This window comes from Populus nigra, chromosome 8, assembly GCF_951802175.1.
Source record: "Populus nigra chromosome 8, ddPopNigr1.1, whole genome shotgun sequence".
NCBI lineage: Eukaryota > Viridiplantae > Streptophyta > Magnoliopsida > Malpighiales > Salicaceae > Populus > Populus nigra.
In genome coordinates this window covers 2469078-2484535 of record NC_084859.1, presented here as the reverse complement: position 1 = coordinate 2484535, position 15458 = coordinate 2469078, and the positions used below count along the sequence as shown (strand labels likewise).

The following is a 15458-nucleotide window of genomic DNA, read 5'->3' as shown; positions in this document are numbered from 1 at the left end:
GCCTTTAAGAAAAAGTTGTTGGAGCTCATTAAGATAGGATAGATAACTTTCGAGGATTCACCAATGTTAATTCGAATATGTTACCTAACTATGTTGCAAGAAACAATGGGGTAGGTATGGTGGAAATTGGGAACAAGAACAAAGGCGCTGAAGGTATCCATGAAAAGATTGTATGACATGCTTATACAATCAGGATTTTTAAAAAGGAATGCTGAATATCATTTGGGAGAGGGTGAACATTGTGAGTTTCATGAAGCAAAGAGACATCACATTGAGGATTGTATTGAGTTTCTCCAAAAGGTGGTAAGAATGCTAACTATAGAAGAATTGAGGATAAAGTCTATAGAGTTTAGCAATGAGGTAAGGATGATGGAAGGTTAAGAGAAACCATTAGAAGTATGTAAGATCTAACTAATAGTTAATGGACCACCCAAACTAATCTTGATCAAACTATCCTATGCAAATAAAAGAAATCATAATGTGATGCCTTACAATTATGGTTGTACCTCTAATATCAAGAGTTATGCTCCCTTATTCTAAGATGAAATCAGTAAGTTGACCTAGAGTGGTTGTTGTTTCACGCCTGAAGAGCTAAGGAAAGCTAAAGGTATGGAAGTAACAAGCTTTGACAAAGAACTTGAGGTTAACAAACCTGCGACTAAGGAAGAGTCAAATAATTTCCTAAATATGATAAAGCATAATGAATATTGCATAGTGAATTAGCTAAAAAACACCCTAGTCAAGATCTCTTTTACGTCCTTAATACCTAGCTCCAAACTACACTAAAATGTCCTGCAAAAAGTGTTGAACAATGCTTATGTACCTTAGGATATTGAGAAGAAAACCATGGAACATCTAGTAAGGAGGATCCATGCAAGTAATTACTTGTAGTTCACAAAGGATGAGTTGGATGCTAAAGGAACTAGACACAACAAGCCCTTGTACATCCATGTCATATGCAAAGACTGCTTTATAGGTAAAGTGCTCATCGACAATGGTTTAACCTTTAATGTGTTGCCAAAACATATGCTAAAAGAAATGCCCATCGATGAATCGCACATAAAAACTAGCACCATGATGGCGAGTGCATATGATGGCTCACCTAGATAGATTATTGGGACTCTAGAAGTGTAGCTATATATGAAGCCATATGTTTTCTTGATAACGCTACAAGTTATGGATACCTTTTCTATAACATGTTGTTAGAAAGGCTTTCGATTCATGCAACTGGGGTAGTAACTTCATCAATACACTAGTGTTTAAAGTACATCATGAATGGGATGTTGGTGACTATCAAGGCCAAGGAGATAATTTCCATGATAAAGAATATGGTTGTACCATTCCTAGAAGTAAGAGATTGCAAAGATGGGGATATCTATGCTATTGAAATTGTAAACACCGAGTGATTTCCTAAGAGCACAGTGTTGAGAAGATCAAGAGTTTCACAAGCAGCGAAGATGGCAGCTAAATGCCTCTTGAAACATGGAATTCCATTTCAACGCGACCTTGGCACTGGAATGCCAAAGAAGGTTAATATGATAAAGGTTAAATATGCTGATCAAAGATTCAAGCTTAGATACAAGCCTAAAAAAAAGGATTATAGATAGGTTGTTAGTGTGAGAATAAAAAGAAGAATGGATAGAATTGAGGGAAGAGAGCCTGAAAAAGAAGAGCTGGCAATCCCTCCCCTTAGGGTTTTGTTCCTACAGGTTGCATATGTAATACAACCTGATAAGGGATTGGAAAGTCTTGGTCAGGAACTTTCGACTATGAATATAAACACCTTTGAAGAAGATAAGGTTAAAGGGGACGACAAGAAGACAGAGGCTGGAAAGGAAGATGAAGTGCCGCCGCAGTTGACCATCCACACTCTAGAAAAATTCTTTGCCAATACCTTTATGCAAAAGCTAGCTAAGGGCGAGAAGTTTCAAAACTGAGTGACTAGGAAAGTTCCATTGGTGTTTAAAATGTAACTTAGCATTGCTGATCTTATTATGCATTTTGTTGCTGTTTTTATTTGCTTTGTTTTCCCTAGTTAACATTTAACGCTTAAATGTCAATTAGATCTTGCCTTTGTTGTTGAGCCCACCTTTTCTAATTAATGAAATCATTGTATTTCTTAAAATTGTTTTCTTCATTGATATTTTTCTCACTCGTGCATTTAAACTGAATAGTTTCTGCTTTAAAGAAACTTGAAAGTGGGTCTTCCATAACACCATATACACCTTGAACCAAGAATGAATGACCAAAATATAACAAATATGTAATAGCTACAGAAGAAGAAGAAAAGGATTAAAATGATATCAGGGAATTCACAAAATTAATGGAGCAACATGAGCAGACCTATTTGCTACAGAAGAACTTGAAACCATAAATGTGGGTAATGATCAATTTAAGAAGGAATTGAAAATAGAAGCCTCAGTTACTCCCGAGGATAGAGTAGAAATGATCGCCCTATTACAGGAGTATATAGATGTCTTACGAGGATATGTCTGGTTTGGATATGGATATCATAACACACAGAATATCACTAGTAGAAGGATGCAAACCGGTCAAATAAAAATTGAGAATGACTCATCCTGACATCCTGATTAAAGTCAAGATAAAGATTGAAAAGTAGTGGGACGCTGGTTTTTTAGAAGTAGTTAAATGTCCATAATTAGTATCTAATGTAGTTGCGTGCCAACAAAAAAGGGAAAGATCAAAAGCTGTATTGATTTAGAGATTTGAACAAACCTAGCCCCAAAGATGACTTTTCTTTGCCATAAATAAATGTTTTGGTTGACAATGCTACATAAAGTTCAACGTGTTGCTTCATGGATGGCTTCTTAAGGTATAACTAGATAAAAATGGCTCTAGAAGATAAATAAATAAAAAAATTTTTGTCATACCATGGGGAACATTCTGCTATATGGTGATGCCATTCGAGTTGAAGAATGCAGAGGCCACCTGCCAGAGGGATATAATGATGTTATTTCATGATATGATGCACAAAGAAATTAAAGTGTATGTAGATGATAGATTGCCAAGTCCAAGAAAGGAGAGAGTTATGTCTAGATGTTAAGGAAGTTGTTCAAAAGATTAAGTAGGTGGTACAAACTAAGGTTCAAGCTTGCAAAATATTCATTTGGAGTTAAGTCCGTGAAGTTTCTAAGATTCATGGTAAGTGAAAAATAGATAGAGGTGAATCATGATAAAGTGAAAGTCATTTAATCTATGTCATCTTCTAAGATAGAAAAGGAGGTGGGGGGATTCCTAGAGAGATTAAACTATATTGCTCGATTCATATCCTAGCTGACAACAACATGTGATCATATCTTCCAGCTACTAAGGAAAAAGAATCTTGGGACTTGGAATGAGGAATGCAAATAAGCCTTCAATAAAATCAAGCAGTACTTATAAATCTACCTCTACTTGTTCCTCCAGTATCAAGAAGACCTTTGATACTATATTTGAAAATAACTAAAGTAGCTATGAGATGTGTGTTAGGCCAACACGATGAAACCAGAAAGAAAGAAAAAACTATTTATTACCTAAGTAAGAAGTTCACAGAATGTGAGTCTAGATACATGGTGATAGAAAAGCTATGTTGTGTGCTAGTATGGGCAACAAAATGATTACAACATTATATATTGTATATGTGTGTGTGTGTGACAAACCTTATTTATCAAGTTAAATTGCAAGATGACAAGTTCTGTTAGTAGAATACGACATAATGTATTTAATGAGAAAGGCTGTGAAAGAAAGCGCAATAGCTGACCATCTGGCTAACAACGCCATTAAAGATTATGAGCTATTGGATTTTGATTTTCCCGATGAAAACATATTGTTAATCGAGGAGGAAGAAAATAAGATAGATTGGTGGAGCATGTATTTCAATGAAGCGATAAATGTATATTGAAATGGAGCTGACACAATAATAATCTCTCATAATAAGAAGCAGTATATGGTTTCGGTTAAACTACAGTTTGAATGCACCCATAATACAGCTGAGTATAAGGCTAGTATCTTGGGTTTAGAAGCTAAATTAGAGCTCAGAACCAGAAAGAAAAATATATACGATGATTCAATGTTGATTATCTATCAAGTGAAAGGGGAATGACAAACCAAGGAAGAAAAGTTAAGACCTTACCAAGAATATCTATCCAAACTAGTAGAAGAGTTTGAAGAGATAGAGTTCACCCATCTAGGAATGGAAGGGAACCATTTTACGGATGTTTTGGCCACACTGGCTTTCATGGCCAAAATTGATTTTTGACATAAAGTATAACTGCTACACATTGATATCAAACATTTTTCTGTTCAATGTTGCTTAGTTAAAGGAGAGATAGATGGAAACCCTTGGTACTACAATACTAAGAATTTTATGCAAAACCAGGAGTATCTCGTGGAAGCCTTTAAAGCAGATAGGAAAACCTTGAGAAGATTGTAATGGATTTCTACTTAGACGGAGAAATTTTGTTCAAAAGATCATTTGACGGAACCTTGCTAAGATGTTTAAATGAGACTGACGCTAGAAATGTGTTGTAAGAAGTCTATGAAAGGATTTGCTCAACTCATGTTAGTGGGCACATGATAGCAAGGAAAATATAAAGGGTTGGTTATTTTTGGATGACATTAGAAAGAGATTGCATCAATTATGTTAGAAAATATCATAAGTGCCAAGTGTATAGTGATAAGATCAATACACCTCCAATTTCTCTATTTAATCTAACATCATGATGGCAATTTGCAATGTAGGGAATTGATTTGATGGGGCCTGTTAACCTAAAAGCCAACAATGAGCATAGATTCATCCTTATGGCTATTGACTACTTCACAAAATGGGTAGAAGCCAATTCATATGCTCATATAACATAGAAAGTGGTGAAAAGCTTTATAGAAAAGGACTTAATCTGCCAATATGGTCCACCAGGAAAGATGGTAACTGGCAATGCTTAGAACTTCAACGACAAGATGATAGTAGAGTTTTATGCCAAATGGAAAATCAAGCATTCTAATTCCTCATTGTATAGACTAAAGATGAACGACATTGTAGAAGCTGCCAATAAGAATGTCAAGAAGATTATTCAGAAAATGGTGATCAGTTACAAAGATTGGTATGAGATATTGTCATTTACTTTTCACACATATCGTAATACAGCCAAAACTTCAATGGGAGCTACCCTATATTCCTTGGTATATGGAATGGAGGTGGTGATGCATTTGGAAGTAGAAATACCCTCTTTGAGAGTATTGATAGATTCTAAGTTAGAAGAGGTAGAGTGGGCTAAAGTGATGAATAAACAGTTAAATCTGATCAATGAGAAAATGATAGCTATAATTTGTCATCATCAATTTTACCAAAAAAGGATGGCCAAAGAATATGAGAAGAAGGTTAGACCTCAGATGTTCTAGGAAGGAGATTTGGCACTAAAAAAAATACTATCTTTACCAAGAGAGGATTAGAGCAAATTGATGTCAAACTATGAGGGTTCTTATATAGTGAAGAGGGCTTTCTTAGGAGGCGCTTTAAGGTTGTCTAGAATGGATGGAGAAGATCTAGGTAGAGTAGTGAATTCCGATTCTATAAAAAGATATTATAGATAATATGTTCATTTCCTTCCAAGTTAATAAAAATAAAGTTTTGTCATGAACTCTTCGTGTAAAGAACCTTTTTTTTTTAAATTGCATGATCTCACAACATTTGAATCCCTTTCTTAAAAGAAAGATCTTGAAAGAATTGGTTTTGTGCATAAGTATGAGAAATGGATCATAAAAACAATCAAGATAAGTTTTTAAGCAATTCTCGATTAAGAGGTGACCAAACAAAACAAACCAAAGCCCACTATGAGATATGACCCTGTCTATGAATAGTATTTTGAATTGCATGGATGAGTGGTTGGCAGTCACTCTACAATTACCAGAAAATTCTTTTAGAAAAAGGACAAGGTTTATCAATACTGATGATGTGTGTTTGAAATGAGGAAAAATCATCTTTACTATCCCTTCACTTTCTAAAAAAATATATATCCAAATAAAGTCTATAAAACTATTTCACAAAGAAAAAGAAACAAGAGAAAAGTGATCCTTTAACTCCCAAACACCTTTTGAGCCTAAAATAAGCATCCATTTCATTATTAACCCATAATCATAACCTACATTACGTGCCTTTAGAAGTCCTTTTTAATCAAACTCACACAACTTGGGTTGATAAACAACGATCTTATTGTTCACATGATGTGATAAATGAGTAGCGACCCCCTTGTTTATCCATGCAAAGAAAAATTCTAGCATTCTATACAGATTTTTCAAGTAGATACTTGAAACCATTTTGAAAAAAACTAAAGCAGAAGGTTACCTCTGGTAGAAGCCTGACCTAAAGACAACTTACGTTCTGAAATTCGATGAAACCCTCAAGGAAATTGCTTAAAGAACTGTTTTGATGCATATATTGAAATTTTCTGTTCTCATAAACAAAACCAAGTCTTTTAAAGATTTTCTTCTTGAAAAGTTTTTATGTTGAAACAAAACTAAAAAACCTTTAAAATAAAAAAAACAATTAAAACATCAACAAAGAGCATTATAGGAAGCAGTGTCGAAACACATACTCAATGGGATAAGAAAGGGCCTCATAAGAAACAAAAGTTGGAGACTTTTTCCCAAGAATATGATGGGTAAGAAAGGCAGCACAATAAACGGATCCCGACTCAACCATATAATTTCTAACACATGAACAAGCTCACAATAAAAAAGGAGTTCATAGGAAACCAAAAGAAAGGCTGGGACCTCTATTTCCAAACCAAGTAAGAATGCATGCTTTTGACCCCAAATCATTGCATATATGTTTTTGAATTTTTTAGGAAAATTCTCATTGGAATTCAGTAAGATTTTGATGAATCAAAGTTGACAAAGAAAGAATCTTTGATCTATAATAACAAGGAATCTAAGTCCAAACCCTACAATAAGAAAATTTCAGGACAACCCTATAATCAGGAAATACCAAGAAATTCAACTCTGCAATAAAAAAGAAAAAGAGAGAAGAACCCTACTAATAGAAAATTATTAAGAAAATAAGAAGATCAACCATGATATATATTATGTTTTTTTTTTTTGAAAGAAGGCAGCTATTCATAAACTGAGGTATAAGGGATACCTTGAAATATTATGTAGGTGCTTGTTAGATGACAGTGTATCCCGCATGAGAATTCCATATAGAGAAATCACTTGTGTCTATGGAAAGGCTCACGTGAGAATTATGTAAATCATCTTTAGACTTTAGATCACTAAGCTATCTTATATAGAGAATATTATACTTTAATCCTAACTACATGTTTTCTAAATAAAGGGTAACAAATGGGAAGATATTGAATATAACATGAACTATATATAGGTGTTTAGTGATTAAAAGAGGACTCATCACCTTAGTTGAATTAAAAAAAAAATTTATTTGTTCTCAAATAGTATTAATTGTGAAATTCTTACGTAAGGTGAAATGAAATTTGAAAAGAATTTAAAAATTTTATTCAAATAATCAATGACTATGGTGTTAAGAACAAATATGATTTGATAGAGTAAACACACTGCATGCTATAATATCTAAATTAGAACATTCTTGATGAATGAATAATAATTACACTAAGAAACTAGTTAATAGAAGGCTACATTAAACCATATTCTAATATTTGGAGGATCATGACATGTTGCTGGACATTATACTTGATCTTCAAATATAAATCAATTAGTTTTTAAATTGATAATAAATTAAATTATTTAATTTATTTAGTAATTCTATTTTCATGAGGATTATGATTTATATTTAAGCCAACTTGTTAGGAACTTAATGGGTCACACATATTAAAAACACTTAGTCAAAATTTAAACTTAGATGAGTAATCAAGTGTGACTTGATTGTAAATAATTTTTAAGAATCGAGGACTAAAATGTAATTAATATAAGGAGTTACAATTCTAAACTTAAAAAAATCAAGTGGTGATTTGATTAAATAAATTTCTAAAATTGTTCTGAAAAATATAAAATTATACCTAATTTTTAGTTTTCTCAATCCTGTATTCTTGTCAATTTGGTTTTCTCTTATGTCCTCGTCATAGTATCATTTTGCTTTCGGCTTGAGAAGTTTAAAATGAGCTCTCAATCAATAAGGATCTATTTGGAATTATGGTAGCGGTTGCGGTTTAAAGTGTTTTTTATTTAAAAATAAATAAAAATAATATTTTTTTAAAAAAAATTATTTTTGAAATTAGCACATCAAAACGATCTAAAAACATAAGAAACTATTATTTTTTAGCAAAAAAAAATAATAATTGAATTTTAAGGGAATGCCCCTTAGGTTCGTTTAATTTTTTAGAACATTGGACTAAAGCTATTTCGGACATTACTTCCAAGAGAGGGAGAGCCATCCATGCAATGGTACTGATTTCAAGCATGGATCGAGTGACTTCATGCTTAAGGACCCAACCTCCAACAAGGAAAGCTCTTTGAACTGTGCCAGAAAAGAACTAGGTAGGTATTACTTCTGATTTTACAAACCAGAAAAGAACACGCAAGGCCACTCATTTAAAAGGAACCAACCTAGTACTCTTTAAAAATACCATGAAAAGGATCATCTCCTTCCTCGTTAAGCTTCCCAAACGATTGTCCTTTTTGGAAAAAGAAAGTCGATCTGCAGTCGTCGCAAAAAGAAAGATTCCCGCGTCCACACTATTTCACATCCCACCTGGCTCACTTTAAATGCTCACCTTGCCCTCTTCATTTGAAGCATAACAAATTAAAAAATAGCGAGCAATTATTTGAAGTTTCTCTCTGTCAACAAAATGAGTTTAGAGTGTTCAGTGAGTGAAGAAATGTCGAATAGCTCGGAAAACCAAGTGGAATCACTTCCACAGAGCATTGAAGAAAAGCATCAGGAGCTGGGAGTCAGCCATGTCCCCATCGTATCATCATTCAATGAACGTATTCGACCTCTACTTGATGCAGTTGACAAGCTGAGGCATCTCCAGGTCATGAAAGAAGGCATACAACTCCCCACCATTGTTGTTGTTGGTGATCAATCTTCAGGGAAATCTAGTGTTCTTGAATCACTAGCTGGTATCAGCCTCCCTCGTGGCCAGGGCATCTGCACCAGAGTACCTCTCATAATGAGGTTGCAACATCACACAGCTCCAGAACCAGAGCTTTCCTTGGAGTTCAATGGCAAAACAGTACCTACCAGTGAAGCCAAAATCGCCAATGCCATAAGTCTTGCCACTGATGAGATTGCAGGCAATGCTAAGGGCATATCAAACACGCCATTGACTTTGGTAGTGAAAAAGAATGGCGTTCCGGACCTTACAATGGTTGATCTCCCTGGAATCACTAGAGTTCCTGTCCACGGTCAGCCTGAAAACATCTATGAGCAGATAGCGGATATCATTATGGAGTACATAAGGCCTGAAGAGAGTATTATCCTTAATGTTTTGTCTGCAACTATTGATTTTACCACTTGTGAATCTATTAGGATGTCACAGAAAGTGGATAAGAATGGTGAGAGGACTCTCGCCGTGGTCACCAAAGCAGACAGAGCTCCAGAAGGACTGCTTGAGAAGGTTACGGCCGATGATGTGAATATAGGTCTGGGTTATGTCTGTGTGAGAAATCGTATTGGTGATGAATCTTACAAGGAAGCACGCAAGGAAGAAGCTGACTTGTTTGAAACTCATCCTCTTCTATCCAAGATTGATAAATCCATTGTGGGCATCCCAGTTTTGGCTCAAAAACTGGTTCAAATTCAAGCAACTATTATAGCAAGATGCTTGCCAGAGATAGTGAGGAAGATTAATGAAAAGCTGAATGCAAGTGTCTCGGAACTGAACAGGATGCCTAAGACTTTGTCCTCGGTTGGTGAAGCCCTCACAACTTTCATGAGCATTGTTGGATCCGCCAAAGAGTCGCTAAACAAGATCATTGTGAGAGGAGAGTATGATGAGTATCTAGAAGATAAAAATATGCATTGCACTACCAGATTGGTTGAAATGCTCAACCAATACTCAGGTGAACTTCATAATTGCTCTGAAAATGACCTTACAGGGAACTTTCTGATGGATGAGATTCAGGTTTTGGAGGAAGCCAAAGGGATTGAATTGCCAAATTTCCTTCCCCGCACCACCTTCCTTTCTATCCTGCAGAAAAAGGTTGAAAAGGTATCGCACATACCAGTTGCCTTTGTTGAGAAAGTATGGACTTACATTGAAGGTGTGGTCATATCTGTTTTGATGCATCACTCGGAAAACTACCACCAGCTTCAGCTGTCCACTCGACGAGCAGGCCATAATCTCATAGCAAGAATGAAAGAGCATTCTAGAAATTGGGTCACAGAGATTGTTCAAATGGAGAAACTGACAGATTATACAAGCAATCCTGAATACATGAATGACTGGAACAAGCTCATGGCTCAACAGCATGATTTCACGCGTGATGTCCTGGAAAATGGGTACGTTGCTACATTCAAGATTGAAGGTTTGGGAGTGGTTCCAATTGCAGGTCTCAGGGGGTATGAGCAGCATGTTTTGCTTCAAGCTTTCGACTTGAAAATGAGAATGACTGCTTACTGGAAAATTGTTTTGAGGAGGTTGGTTGATTTTATGGCTCTGCATTTGCAGTTCTGTGCTCGAAATCTTGTGAACAAGGAAATGGAAGAGGAGATCGTCCAGGAGCTTGTCGGTAGACATGATGGTGCGATAGAAAGAATGTTAGAGGAATCTCCAGCGGTAGCTGCTAAGCGTGAGAAGCTGAATGTGAGCATCAAGTTGTTAAGGGAGTCCAACAATGTCCTGGCAAACATCATGGACAAAATTGCTTCAAATGTCTAGTTTGTGACTGTCTATCTATCTATACCTATGTATGCCCGTTTGGCTTTTCTTGTCTTGTTTCTAAGATTGATGGCATGAAGGAGTTTGTGTTAATCTATCTTGTTTTCCCTATGTTTTAATACTAGTATGAAGATGTTTGCTATTATGATTCTGGTTTGCTAAATTCCCAGCAGCTATCTTCCACTAGTTCCGGTGTCCGTGCCACCCTCCTTGCCGGATCAAAAATCAATTCAATTACTTTGAAAGCGTGATCAATGTGTTCAATAAAATTAATTTCTCACTATATGCGTTAATAAATATTAAAAAAAGTTAACGGTAAACAAGGATTGAACCAGGATGCCAGGTGAAGTGATTGATATAGATAAAAAGAAATATGATCTGGCAACATAATATGTTATTTAACATCTTTATTTAATTATGTGTTATTATATTTTTTTAAAAAAATTAAATCAAAAAATTGAATCAAAACAAAATAATTTGTTATTTAACATTACAAGTATTTAACTTAAATTCCATATTTTTGCCAAGTTCACAAGTTAACAACTTTACCTAGAATTTAAAACATTTGTTTTTTCTTTTGTAACACGCAAGCTCCCAATACATAACCTTCACAAAATATAATTTTTCTCGTGTAATTTTATTAATTTATTTATAATTTCACATCATTTAAATAAAATAATTTTATAGACACAATTTTGAACACCTGAAATTAAACAAGTACATGTGGATAAATATATGATTTTATTAAATATATGACCGGGTACAATCTCTATCTAAGTATTCTTTCAAAAAAATAAGACAATCCTCTGATTCTTCCCTTGAATTTGGTGTATGGTAACTTGATTTATTTGAGAAATCAAGCCAAGATTTGTGCTTCGCAAGAATGCAAATTTAAACGTGTATTGTGAAGCGAGATTTAGTGATTTGATGTTTTGAAAAGTATCTTTGATTTGTCTTCAAAGTGCTGTTGAAGAACTCTTATAAGGCATTTAGACTTAATTCAACAGAGCTTCGTTCTTTGTAGACTTCAAGCGTAGATGAAGGAGTCTTGAGAACTTTTGAGAGAGCTTCATTACTTGAAGAGCTTGTCTTGAAGAAAATTTGTAGCTCCCAGAATCCTCTTTTTTTTTTCCCCTCTAGATTGAAGCCCTCTATTTATAGAAATTTGTAGGGGTTCTCATGTCCTTTTCCAATGCCACATGTCATACTTTTATTGGTTGATATTTATTGACAGGATCTTGCATTTATGACAATATATCTCAACGGGATCTTGCATTTATGACAAGATGTCTTGAATATCTCTTCCCAAGTGTCACCCTTTCATTGACCAAGAAATATATGAAGGCTCATTTATTTTCCATGTGATATATTTTTATTTTATTTTATTCTTTCTTTTTTTAAAAAATAAAATAATACTTGGCGGAATTTGATTGGTAGAAAATTTGTGTTTCTACAGATGCCCCCTCGAAACAAGTTCACTTACTTTCGAAACAAGTGGGCATGTCTCGAAAAATATGGTTGAGAGGGTTTTATATTTTTTACTAAAATTTGATTTGATCATATTAGATTTTCATAATAAATAGATAAATCTTATTGTGAAATAAAATATGATAGTTAAAATTGAAAATTTATGGACAAATCTTGAATGAAATTTATCAAATCAAATGATAGAATATCCAAATTCGATACCTCATTTGAAACAATTGCATATTTAGGGACCAAACAAAATTTATCTTTATACCCAAACAATGTTGTTAAAAATGTATTTTTGACACAACACGGAAAATGCAAAATAAACTCGGATTGTAAAAATGGATTGTAAAATCGTAGGGAATTTTAAAATACATTAAAAAAATAAAAATTCATGCTTCAAATAAAAATTCATACATAGTTCAAGTACCTTAAAATACATGCAGCATGGCCAAAACACCCACATTAATTAAAAAAATAAAAAATAAAAGTTGGTAAACTCAAATAGGAAAAATAAATAAAAAAATGCTCACAAAAAATGTTATTAACTCAAAACTAAATAGGTGAGCATCATCCAATAATATAAAACTATCATAAATAATGATTTTTTAATACAAATAGAAACAATGATTGATTGAAAGTGGTGTTTTTTTTTATTTGCAGTTATTTAAAGACATTTTCAAACCAATTATCACATACCAAAAGCAATTATACATCGTAGATTTAATTAAAGATAAAAATCAAAGGATCCATCTAATTTTGAAAGGGTTTTTTTGCCTATGCTTATGATTAAAGGTTATTTTTAAGAATTTTTACGAATCAAATTGTTCAAGTAATTTTTTTGCTATTGATTAATGGTAGTTTTAGATAAATTTATATAAAATAGAAGTTTTTTTTTCAAATAGTTCCAAGGATATTTTTATATCTTCAAAAAATATTTATAATACATTTAAGAAAACAAATTCAGATTTAAATAAAAAAATTAAATAAGTTTCTTGGGCACTACCTATCTCTTTTGTCTCGAGAGGCCTAAGGCCTATGATCACTGCAGAGGTTATTGAAACGCCAAATGTCATGAAAGTGGTAGTCACTCAAATTCAGCATTTACGTCTTTGATCTTTCAATTTGGGGAAAGGGAAAAGGAAAAGGAGGAAAGGGGAAGGATGGAGTGGCAGGCGGGGAGTGGGGACTCATGGGAAAGGGGAGAGGGGAGTGCTCACTCAGCACTTAGCAACTGTTTTAATTTTTATGTAAAACTATAAAATCGGTCCGGGTTCAGCAATTTTAACAAGTTGGACTGATTTTACATGATTTTAATTAGATTTAATTGATTTAATTGATTTTCAAGTTTTTAATCTGATTTAACCTGTTATATTTTAACTGGTAAAATTATATGATTTTACAGTTTTTAATAATCTTGTACCCGAATAGCAATCAACACATTGATCGGTCCCCATGATTTTTTTTTCCCACCAGAAATGGTCACTGTGACATCTTGTTTTGAAGATCTCATTATTCTGAATTCAATAGCGCAATCCATTCATAATTCCAGCTAGCGGTTAACGAGCTATGAAATATTAAAGATTTTGATTCCTTTTCTCTTCCTTCTCTTGATGTGCGTGCACTCATATTGATTGATGAATTATTTTCTTCATTCCCGTTCAAATGTTCTTTCCTATATAATTCCTTGTTTTGTTAACCAATCGAGGGCAAAGACAAATTACAATAGGAATCTGCCAGAAGCAGCAAATCATGCGTAAAAGTTAGGAAATATTGTTTCCCTTTTTAACAGTATAGGAAATTTGTTGTTTCCCTTTCTTTTGGCGTTACCATGTGCATCCCTTGTTTCCTGAATGAGTTGCCCAACGTGAATGAATTATTAAGAGAGCAAAAGAATTTCCAGTACTGGTAGCCGACTTCGCTTAATTGAACTATGAAAATTTTCTTCAACTAGGAAAAGTTCGCAAGCTTTTGATTATGTTAATCAAGCAAGAGTCCTCTCATCAGAGCAAGCGGCTATAAAAACCATACTTGTCCCTTCTATTGTTTTTTACAGACAGTCCGGCTTCCAATAAGCCAGGCAATCAATCTTGGGAGGCGCTCGTCATTCTCTTCTTCTTTAGCACCAACAGGTTGCTACTTCTCAAGGGAATCAGCCATATTATTTCCATTCAATAAGTTGCGGTCGTTCTGTGTGGTTTTAATAATCCTGATTCCTGTGTGGATCGAAGATTTTCAGGTGAATGTGTTAGTGAAGAGTGGGGTCGACCTTATCTGCGCAACACAAGCAAGATGTTTTTTTTTTTCCCTTCAACACAGCCTCCACCAGCAGTCCAGGTATGCATGTCTCCATTGATTTTTTTTGTTTTATTACAACTGCAATTTCTTCTTCTTTTTTTAAGATTTTAAACGAGAAGGAAAGTGCCCACCCTATTCTTGCTATCTCTGTATCTCCGATTATGCGTGTGGCTGTTCACTGCTAGGTGGCATCGAACCTCCTAAAGCTAATTGAAGGTCTGAAGTGATTGGCCAAGTCTGCTCCCATGGTTGACTGTTCCATCAAGGGATCTTCTTTATTGGAAACTAAACCATCACTGCAACTATTTCAATGTCCTTTTCATCACCTACCATGTCTTTATCAATGTTAATAACATCAGATTTATGACAATCAATGTCGACTGGAGCAGAGCCGTGACCCTTAATGCCAATTGCATCAGATCCATTGCCATCAAACTTCTCATTGGTACCATCCGGCACATGTTGGTGGGAGGAACCACTGGTGGTGGCTTTGAAACACTCAGAGGGGATAAAACACAAAGTTTTATTACAAGAACAAAAGCTTACAGGAGCAAAATAAACACAACAAGCTTAATAATACACACCCTCTCTTTCTCTCTAGTGTTTCTCTCTACTCTCCCACACATAATAGCATAAGCTCAGCTTGCTATTTATACACGAATTCAAAACAAGAAAATTCAACCTTCAAGTGTGAAGGCGGCTGTGGACGGTGGTGTGAAGGCGGCTGGCGGCTGCGGCTGGCGGCTGGCGGCTGGTCGGTCATAGCTGGTGGCTGGCTGGTCGGTGGTTGCCTTCCTTGACCTTCTAGATTGAGTTTAATATTCAACAAATCTCCCCTTTAAA

The 15458-nt window shown here is 34.6% G+C and overlaps 1 protein-coding gene across 1 annotated transcript; it reads left to right on the top strand.

Annotated features, from left to right (window-relative positions):
- Window positions 1-8747: 8747 nt before the first annotated feature.
- Window positions 8748-10992, top strand: LOC133700837 (dynamin-related protein 4C-like). The gene has a single exon (XM_062124530.1). The coding sequence runs from the start codon at window positions 8814-8816 to the stop codon at window positions 10845-10847; it is 2034 nt and encodes a 677-aa protein (XP_061980514.1). The 5' UTR covers window positions 8748-8813; the 3' UTR covers window positions 10848-10992.
- The last annotated feature ends 4466 nt before the right edge of the window (window positions 10993-15458 follow it).